Source organism: Camarhynchus parvulus, chromosome 21 (assembly GCF_901933205.1).
Source record: "Camarhynchus parvulus chromosome 21, STF_HiC, whole genome shotgun sequence".
NCBI lineage: Eukaryota > Metazoa > Chordata > Aves > Passeriformes > Thraupidae > Camarhynchus > Camarhynchus parvulus.
This window is the reverse complement of record NC_044591.1, coordinates 2,781,778-2,792,071: the sequence shown is the minus strand read 5'-3', so window position 1 is coordinate 2,792,071 and position 10,294 is coordinate 2,781,778. Positions and strand designations below refer to the sequence as shown.

The 10,294-nt window shown below is 49.1% G+C and overlaps 1 protein-coding gene across 1 annotated transcript; it reads left to right on the top strand.

Moving 5' to 3' along the window:
• Window positions 1–2,018: 2,018 nt before the first annotated feature.
• On the top strand, window positions 2,019–9,554 carry SRM (spermidine synthase). The gene is made up of 8 exons (XM_030964006.1): window positions 2,019–2,259; window positions 2,396–2,516; window positions 2,737–2,829; window positions 4,185–4,338; window positions 5,038–5,121; window positions 5,427–5,572; window positions 7,685–7,807; window positions 8,892–9,554. The coding sequence occupies exons 1-8, from the start codon at window positions 2,114–2,116 to the stop codon at window positions 8,907–8,909; spliced, it is 885 nt and encodes a 294-aa protein (XP_030819866.1). The 5' UTR covers window positions 2,019–2,113; the 3' UTR covers window positions 8,910–9,554.
• Window positions 9,555–10,294: the final 740 nt, after the last annotated feature.

The window sequence follows — 10,294 nt, the reverse complement described above, 5'->3', positions numbered from 1 at the left end:
TGAATTGATGTCACTTTTGTTATATTCACATTGCGCTTTTTTTCCCTAATTATATTCACAGTGTTGCTTTGTTTATAATTTTGAAAGTTTATCCTGTGTCCTCAAACACAATTAGGCTAAACTTGTCACTTCTTGGAGCTGCTTGAAGTGCAGAACCAGCATTTCTTTGGAGTAGGGGAGGAATCTCTTGGCATCTCTATAGGTGGCACAGAAATTATAGAGATGCAGTAGATGTAACTCAAACCCCAGCAGTTCAGGGAAGGAAATGAGACCAGAGTGTCTTTCATGATAGACCTAGCTTACAAATTGAACTGCACAGCTCATTTCTTACGATAGAAGGTAATACAGAAAAAGAGAAGGTAATACAGAAAAAGAGAAGGTAATACAGAAAAAGAGTGTGTTTACCTCACAATGTTGGTGTATTTTAATGGAAAGATTGTACTACTCTTTGTAGAAAGAGTATCAGAAACAGTATGATCGGTATTGGATGGGTCAGTGACAGAGTTTATTCTGATGATGACCTCTGACATTTTAACAGGGCTTTATTTCACCAAGACTGTGAGGAGACAAGATTTGGTTTGTTTTCAATCTTTTCCCCTGTTTCTGGGAAATAGGGAATGGAAGGAACAGAGGAGGTGTTTTCCTCCTTAAGTATCTTAGTGTGAACAGTGCTGACCAAGCATTGTAATGGTAGAACTGAGTTTCTTTCTTATAAAATCTGCTTGCATGGCTGGATATTGGAGAATGTTTTTGTAAAGAGGCAGTTAAATAGCAATTGTCTCCAAGTGCATTTGCATTTGCCAATTCCTTCCTTGTCAGCTTTACCAGTTCTTGTTATTTCTTTAACTTGAAGAACAAGTAAGTGTTAGCAAAAGCCCCATCGGTCCAGGGGATATTAAAATCTCTGATTTAAATCCTCTACTTTAAATTCCAACGAAAGTGACATTTCAAGGATGATCCTAATTTTAGTCTTTTTCTGTTTTCCCTTTATGAATTGCAAAAGGTTTTTAAAATGTCTTTAATGGAAGTGACCAGCAACTACATACATGCTTTATTCACTTGGTTGTGCCTGTGCAGTTGTAGCACTGGAATCCCCTACTGTGAGGTTGTTTTGCTCTTGTGCAGCAGTTGTTGGAGGTCTTTGTGTAACCTAGTTGGAGAACTACTCTCAGAAGAACCTTGGTGCATTTTTCCCAAAGTCTGCTGCTCATAGAACACACCATATTCTGCAAGGGCACTGAGCCCTCACCTGGGCCCACCAGCACCAGAACTGCATCTGCTTTTGCAATATCCACAGAATCATAGGATGGGTGAAGTTGGTAGGCACCACAGCGAGTCACCTGGTCCAAGCCCCCTGCTCAAGCAGGGTTATCTTAGAGCACACGGCACAGGATTGTGGCCAGATAAAATCTGTCCAGTGAAAAAGTCTCCATGCCCTCCATATGGGCAATCCATTCCTGTCCTTGGTCACTCACATAGGAAAGTTCTTCCTAATGTTCAGCTGGGACTTCATGTGCATCAGTTTCTGCCTGTTGCCTTGTGTCCCAGTGGTTGGCACCACTAAGCAGAGCCTTAGTTCCCTCTTCTTGGCATTTTCCCTTCAGATATTCACCATTCATGAGTGCCCTCTCACCCGTCTCTTCTCGATGCTAAACAGGCCCAACTGCCTCAGCCTTTCTCCTTGAGAGATGCTCTCACCAACCGTCCTCGTGCAATCCAACACAATGCATCCTTATTACTTAAACGACCCGAATTAGACTTTTCGTTTTCCCGAAAACTGTTCCTGGCGGTTCCTCAGGCAGGGTAGAGCGGTGCCGAGGGCTCGGAGCAGGGGCTGGGGCGGAGTGGAGCCGAGGGCTCGGTGCGCTCGGAGCAGGGGCTGGGGCGGCGCGGCTCGGGCGCGCCCTTTCCCCGTGGCGGCGGGGGCGGCCCCGCTCCGCCCGCCCGGCCCCTGACGCGGCCCGGCCGTCACGGCGGCCCCGCCAATGGCGGCGCGCGCAGGCGGGGGCGGCGCGGGGCCCTGCGCGCGGCTCCCGCGCCGGTGCGGTCGGGCGGCGGCAGCGGAGCGCAGGTGGCCCGGCCCGGCGGCCGCTCCGCTCCGCTGCGGAGCGGGATGGAGCGCGGCGCGGCGGCGCTGATCCGCGAGGGCTGGTTCCGCGAGACGTGCCGGCTGTGGCCCGGCCAGGCCATGTCGCTGCAGGTGGAGGAGCTCCTGCACCACCAGCGCTCCCGTTACCAGGAGATCCTCGTCTTCCGCAGGTGCGGGAGGGCCGCCCGGGGCGGTGGGGGGATGGCGGGGCCGGTCAGCGCCACGCGGTGGGGCCTGGCGGCGCGGAGAGGGGGCGGGGGAGCGCGGCCCCGGCCGGCTCCAACCCCGCTTCCCCGCTCTGCCCAGCACCACCTACGGCAACGTCCTGGTCCTGGATGGGGTGATCCAGTGCACGGAGCGGGACGAGTTCTCCTACCAGGAAATGATCGCCAACCTGCCCCTCTGCAGCCACCCCGACCCCCGCAAGGTGAGCGCTCCCCGGCCCACGCCTCAGGGCTCCCCCAGCCCCCGCAGGGCTACCGGGGCCTGTCCTGGGCCGGAGGGGCCGGCAGGTTCCGGGCCCCGCGGTTCGTGTCCGGGCAGCCCGGGCCCGCAGCGCTTGCACGCCGTTCTCCTTGGGCCCTAGAGCCAAAGTTGCCGTGGGCCGAGCCCGCTGACAGCCCACGTTGTGCCCTCTTCTGTGCCAGGTGCTGATCATCGGCGGCGGCGACGGGGGCGTGCTGCGGGAGGTGGTCAAACACCCGACCGTGGAGTCCGTGGTGCAGTGCGAGATCGATGAGGTGCGTTGGGCTCCCGGCAGCTCGGGGCTCCTGGGTGGGCTGCCCGGCAAAGCGAGCCCGACTTCACATCACCCACGGGAGCTGCGCCTTCACCTGCTGTCTCTCGTCAGCACCAGGCGCTTTTGCTGCTGGTTCTGCTGGCGTGACAATGACAGCGCCACCTCTCTTTGCCTTACGAGTCATCTACGTGGCAGCTGGCTGCCTCTTCTGTGTGATTTCTTTCACACACATGCGATTGAGGCCCTTCCAGGCAGACGTGGGCCAAGCACGGGATCTGGAGGAGTGCCCTGGCTCTGTGGAGGTGCTGCTTTTCCCTCTCCTTCGCTGCCGAACAGAGAGCTCCTGGCAGAGGAGGATGGTTGCTTGGTTGAGCAGTCTCTTGCAACCAAAATCAGGAAATAAGCAGCAGGGATATGCTTCTGTGATAGATGGGCCAGTTGCTTTAGAAATGGTCACCATTTTGTGTCTAGTACAACAAACTTGGGAGGGAGGAAGTCACTACTAATTAGAGCATGTTGAGGCTTTGGCTTAGTGATGGTGACTGTCAGGAAGTGGGCACCTGCTGAGAATCAGCCTGTGACTGGTAACCTGTGGGCTGGTAACTCTGTCAGACCACTGAAGTTTACTCGTTTCCCAGTCCTCCTCTCAGCCAGTTTTATTTTACTTTACTCAGCCTTTTCTCAGAAAGTTTTGCTCGGAGTAAAACTCTATTAGGAACAGGAAATACTGCTATATGAGATTGTGTGCTCTGTCTCCCATCTAAGTAGGCAAACGTCCCTGGTTTTAATGAGCACTGCCTGACACCAGCATATTTTTTTGGTTTTGCCAGCTGTGAGAAGCTGCTAGTGTTCAGTACAACTGCTGGGCCCAGGGCAGTGGCTGCCTAACGATTTTAGAGAGAAAACTTTACCTTACAGGGGGATTGATATCATGGCCATAGTGCAGAGATTTCTCATCTCGCATTCAGAAACCTGCTGGCATAGTTTTACTTAGGAAGAAAAATAAATTGATTTAGCTGAAATCACCTATGCAAATGATGTTCTGTATGAAAAAGGAGCACAGAGCGGTCTGACCTGTAATCATATTTGCTCAGTTCCTCAGGGAGCTTTTGAAGCTCCAGGTTTTTGTTGAGTTTGGCGTAGACAGAACAACAGTGTCACTGAACCCTGAGGTCGTAGGAAAAGGCTGAGAGTAGCTGGCTGAAGATGCTGGCAGCTTTTGTGGCTTTCACTGGCAAATCAGACTTGAGCTGAAGGAAATTACTCATTGTGCTGTTCTTCCAGTCACAGCTGCACAGCAGTCTGAGAAGCAGCTTCTTGTGAGCCTCTGACCCACTTGTGCTCTCTGTGTTGCAGGATGTGATCCAGGTATCTAAAAAATACCTCCCAGGGATGGCAGTGGGCTATTCCAGTGCTAAGCTGACATTGCACGTGGGAGATGGTTTTGAGTTCATGAAACAGAATCAAGAAGCCTTTGATGTGATTATCACGGACTCGTCTGACCCCATGGGTAAGAATTCTAGCCCATAATAGGGCACTGTTTTCCACATACCTCCTTCATTTTTTTTTTTTATTCTGCCTACCTCTTGGAAGTTCTGCCAGCCTGCTGAGGATCCTTTCAAGTGAAAAGACTGTTGCCAACTTGGTTCTTTTAGTAGGGAAGGGGAAGGATGGGAACCATAAAATTGTATCAGCAGGCCTTCAAGCCAGCTGTTACATTTCTCTCCTCAAAATTCAGCTCCAGCAACTATTTCTTCTGGCAGAGTTGTTCCCTGAGTGCAGCAATCCCATGCTGGAATGGCAGCTTTGTACATGTGCCTGCTGATAAAGCAGTGGCTCACACACTTGGTGCAGCCCCTGCCCTGAAGATAGTTGGGGTGAGGCTGCTGTATTTCTGAAGGGGGAAACTGAGGTAGAGAAGGACCAAATGTAGCTATAGCACCTTATTTTAAGAACCCATCAACAACTCTGAGTCCCCTTCCATCTTGCCCTAGTCAACACAGAGAGAGGCATCTCTAAAAGGCAGTTTGGAGCAGGAGTTCTGCTTAAAAAATGCTCGGTGAAGCAAGAGGCAGCTGCTAAGACTTGGTTTAACAGGGGACCTGGGCTTGCTATTTAGCAAACCTAAAATCCTGACTGGTTTGTCCTGCTAGGTGCAGTCTGGGGTTCACCTAGGCTCAAACCTTTTCTTTATTCACCTTTCTCCCAGGTCCTGCAGAAAGTTTGTTCAAAGAATCTTATTACCAGCTGATGAAGACAGCCCTGAGGGAAGATGGGATTCTCTGCTGCCAAGGTGAGGATGCTGCCCCTGGGCAGAGGCTGATGCCAGACCTTTACATACCAAGTGGGAGGCACAGAGGGGACTCTTCTTGGGGAGATGTGATGCAGGGAGTGAAACATGTCATCTCCCAGGGAAAACAGTGGTTTTGATCTATGTCAGCTCATTCATTATTGGACTGGGCTTAGCAAAACTGGCATCAGGGTCTGTGAAATCACATGAGCTGGACAGGTTGAGACTTGGAACCACTGCTCACCTGGCACAGTTCTGTGCAGAGCAGAGGGGCAGCTCTCACACACTGCCCGACTTTCTCCCTGCAGGTGAGTGCCAGTGGCTGCACCTGGATCTCATTAAGGAGATGCGCCAGTTCTGCAAGTCGCTGTTCCCGGTGGTGGAGTACGCCTACTGCACCATCCCCACGTACCCCAGCGGCCAGATCGGCTTCATGCTCTGCAGCAAGAACCCCGTGAGTTCCACACACCTCAAGGGGACTTTTCATTCCCTTCAAACCTGCCTGAGGCTGTCCCTTGCGGAACTTCAGCTATGGCATTCAATTCTCCCAGCTGTGGGGCCTCAAGAATCTTGAATTCTTGATTCTTGAACCCTGTGAGTTTCAGGCACCCCAAGTGGCCTTTTCCATTCCCTACAAACCTGCCTGAGGCTGTCCCTTGCAAAACTTCAGCTATGGCATTTAATTTTCCCAGCTGTGGGGCCTCAAGATTCTTGAATTCTTGATTCTTGAACCCTGTAGTTTCAGGCCCCTCAAATGCCCTTTTCCATTCCCTACCAGCCTGCCTGAGGCTGTCCCTTGCAGAACTTCAGCTATGGCATTCAATTCTCCCAGCTGTGGGGCTTCAAGATTTACCTGGCTCTGCCACCCACAGCTCCAGAGCTGCAGTGCAGCCTGCTCGGTGCTGAATGAAGTACAGAATTGACCATTTGCTTTAAAAATTGTCATAATTTTCTGTCTAGTACAACAAACTTGGAAGGGAGGAAGTCACTATCAATTTTTTTAAGGCTTTGGCTTATTTTGTGGTGACTGTTACAAAGCAGGCACCTTCTGACAATCAGCCTGTGACTGATTTGATGATAGCTTATCATCCCTAAATATAAGTGAGAGAGGAAGCCAGACCAACTAGAGAGTGCACTTGGAAGCACAGTAAACCTTCAGGATCTCTGTTTTCCTCCCCAAAGAACACTGACCCTCACAGAGACCTCCAAGTGAGAGTTGGTGTTAGGATGTGGGCTGGTAACTCTGTCAGACCACTGAAGTTTACTCTCTTCCTAGTCTGCTTCAATGTGGCTGAAGGGAAGCCCATGCCTCCCCAGAACTCTCTTCTTTGCTCACAGAGGGGAAAATAAAAGTACCAAAGTCACCACTGTGCACCTGGGATCATCATTCTGCTGCATGAAAGGAACAAGTGTCAAAGAAAATAATATCTAAGATAGAGTTGGACAAACCAGGGACCACAGGACAGATTTATGCAGCGTCATGCTAGACAAGGAAACTGTCCAGTGTTTTAAGATGGTTTTTAGATGATGTTTAAGATAATGTTTAAGGTTTAAGATAATGTTTAAGGTTTAAGATGACTTTTAAGGTTTAAGATGATGTTTAAGATAATGTTTAAGGTTTAAGATGGGTTTGGGATTCTCCAGCATTGCTGCTGCTGCACATGGTTAACCTGGGATGCTGGCAGCATGCACCGTGCCCAACATGGATTCTCCTTTGAAGAGCAAAGCCTTGTTTCTTGGATGCTCAGGCACTCTCACACATCTGGCACATGGCTCATGCAGTCTGACCTCATGCACTGACATCTGTGCACAAGTGCTGGTCACAGGAGTTACAGAGCATAAACCCCAGCCCTTGGTACTGGGGCTGCGCAGAACCCTTGACCTCATACTTAGAACAAAAATTCATTTGTTTTCCTGTGAGTCATCTCAGTTCTCTGCCATGCATCAGGATGCCTGTCACACAGCTTTTGGCTCCTTATTTGTTATAAATGAATATTCCAATTTAATAATTAAGGATATTATTAAATAATCAAAATATAAATTTGGAAAAAGCCACAAGCTATTCAACTCTGAGCCAGGCTATCAGAGTTGGGGAACCCAGGATTTGGCCTCTATCACACCAAAGTCCCTGTGGGTCTCCAAATGTCATTTTCTAAGAGGTTTGTTTTATACAGTCTTTTGGGCTCTAGAAGGGGCCCTTCTGTAGCATATTTTAGCATATAATTGTAGTTTTTCTTTCTTGCTGCTGCGTTTCCTGGAACCAGTAGATAATTCCTGGAATCCTGTCAGGTGAAAACTTCCTGGCATAAACTTCTGACAATGCCTATCAAATGCCACCTGCTGGGGTCTTGTCAGATGAAAAAATCCCTTGAAATATCCATCCCTGGAGAAGGTCATCTTCCTGGTGTTTGAATCTCCTTCCTTATCACATACCCTGTTACTGCTTGTTGCCCGACGCTGGCTTTGTACACAAAATGCTGTGGGTTTAATTTCCTTTAGCACGAATTACTTTATAACATATACTACATTATCCAAATAGTCAAAGCTACTGACTTTGTTTTTGCAGAACACAAATTTCCGGGAGCCTGTGCAGCAGCTCTCACAGCAGCAGGTGGAGGAGAGGAGTCTCAAGTACTACAACTCTGACATTCACAGGGCAGCATTCATCCTGCCAGAGTTTGCACGGAAGGTAAGCCAGCCTCTGCCGCAACACCTCCCTCCAGGGTGAGATAGGAGTGGGAGTAGGATTTCTTGCAGTCCCAAAGATTTCTGTGGGCAAGTCAGAGCAGGACAGCATTTTGTATGACAGAGCAGAGTATGAGTCAGTCAGGGAAGACAGAGTTCATTTAGGAGCTGTTCTTTGGGCTCATGTGCTGTGCCTTGATGACAGATCACTCCTACTTCACCTACCAAAGCCAGGTCCAAGATGATTTTTACCAGCAATTCAGAGGCAGGCACTTATTCACATCCCCCTTGGAAAGGGGGCTGGGAATAGTCCATGCAAGTTTACCAGAACCTTTCAGACTGGGGCCACAATCTCTTTCCAACAGCCTGTGCCAGGTCTGTGGACTGCACAAGGCTTGCTCACTTATAAAGTCCCAGACACACTGAAGGGAAGCCCATGCCTCCCCAGAACTCTCTTGAGGGGAAAATAAAAGTACCAAAGTCACCACTATGCACCTGGGATCATCATTCTGCTGCATGAAAGGAACAAGTGTCAAGGAAAATAATACCTAAGATGGAGCTAGACAAGCCAGGAACCACAGGACAGATTTATGCAGCATCATGCTAGACAAGGAAACTGTCCAGTGTTTTAAGATGGTTTTTAGATGATGTTTAAGATAATGTTTAAGGTTTAAGATGATGTTTAAAAGTTAAGATGATGTTTCCAACCCAAACTATTCTGTGCTCTTCTGATTGGCGTTAGAGGCAGAGCTGGTGTTTCCCACTGGAAAGCTCCAAAAGTCTTAGATAAAATGTGCTTGATTTCTAGCACAAAAGAAGGGGCAAAGAGGGGATTCTCCAGCATAGATCGGTCTTGCTTCTTGAAGGATAGCCTGTATTTCCACATTATTCCATCATATGCCCACTGGGCTGCAACTGCAGCTTCCAGAAAAAAAAAATCCTTAGAATTTTAGTCATTAGAATTAGAGTGTTGTAGGGATGAAGGCAAATGCCATAACTGTGTTGCAGAGGTGGTGATTCATGTTTCCCCTGCAGCCTAGCAGAGCTGGGGCAGGTCCATCCTGACATTTGTCTTTGGCTTTCTGCAGGCCCTGAGTGATGTGTGAGACCCTGAGCTGCTTCCTTCCTCCAAGTTGGACTCTGAGATCATCAGTGATGTGGCTGGGATCTTCTCAGCAGACTGCAGATTTGCTCTCCACTGTGTGGGATTATTTAACCCTTGGCCAGCCAACATTCCCTCTGATGTGTTAAGGATGATGGGGCATAAGCCAGATAAGACTATTGAAAAGGTCTAGTGACCTATTGCGTGAGGTCAAAACTGTTCTTTCCAGTACTGGAAATGTAAGATGTCTTTTTCCTTTCTCTCTTCCCTGCACCCATTCTAAATTCTCCCATCCCAACCACACTCCACACCCCCCCAGCTGATGCAATGTATTTATAACTGACACATATTTCTGTCTGGTGGGCTGGGAACAGTCCAAAGGGTCCCTGACTCAGCCTTAAGCACAGAGAGAGAGAAAGAGAGAGAGCTTTGTGCACAGTTAGCTCACTCTCTCCTCGTGGGAGCTCCCTGCTGCTGACACATTTTGACTGGTAACAGGTCTGAGCCTTTGCATCCCACTGCCCTCCTGTGACTCCTGCACTGCTCTGCAGCACAGCTGGAGAAGTCACAGTGCAAACTGTTGCCATTCACAACAGGTCTCCCTCCAACCCTGATGGAGTAGCAGTATTAAACACCAGCCAGGCATGCTGGCAGCAGTCTTGTGGCTTCTTTTGTTAAGGTTGTTCATTTTTTTAATTGGTTAGAAACAGAAGTGCTGAGGTGCCAACAGGCTGACTGCTGTTCTCACCTCTGCCCTCAGAGAAGTTATCTATCTAAAAAGCCAACCTTAGCTGCATTGCCTGATGTTTAGTACTGATGCTGGGGAGTTGGTTGTGCTGACAAATCTCTCATCTCAGTCATGCTGAGATGCCTCAGGCCTGGGGTGTTTGCAAGTCCTTAGGAGGCATCATTATTTCCAATGCTGCCCCCAGATGCATAAGTTGTTTTTCATTGTACACTGTAAGATGGAGCGGCCTTCACTTCTTTACTTCTGTTCTGAAGATTCTGTCCCCCTGCACTGTGGGAATCACCCTCCCAGCACAACCACTGTGCCATTGTCACTCCCTTGCACTCAATTAAACACTTGGCTTTGGTTAAGGTGACATCAATGTGGGTCAGTGTTCTTTGGGGGGGAAAACAGAGATCCTGAAGGTTTGCTGTGCTTCCAGATGCACACTCTAGTTGGTCTGGCTTCCTCTCTCACTTATCTTTAGGGATGATAAGTTACCACCAAAATTAAGCACTGAAGATCTCATTACATATTTTGTATTGTAGTGTAGCTGCACAATAGCTGCTCCAGCTCCTCTCATCCTCTGTGCTGCAGACTCAGTCTCTGCTATCCAAGCTATTCTGCAGTCCAAATGCTGCCTCTGTTACAGTTTTCCAAGT

Excerpts from the sequence above, each read along its gene's own strand:
- SRM (XM_030964006.1), top strand. The coding sequence starts at position 2,114 with ATGGAGCGCGGCGCGGCGGCGCTGATCCGCGAGGGCTGGTTCCGCGAG. Across the intron at positions 2,260-2,395 it reads GAGATCCTCGTCTTCCGCAG|CACCACCTACGGCAACGTCC; the intron begins GTGCGGGAGGGC and ends CGCTCTGCCCAG. Across the intron at positions 2,517-2,736 it reads GCCACCCCGACCCCCGCAAG|GTGCTGATCATCGGCGGCGG; the intron begins GTGAGCGCTCCC and ends CTTCTGTGCCAG.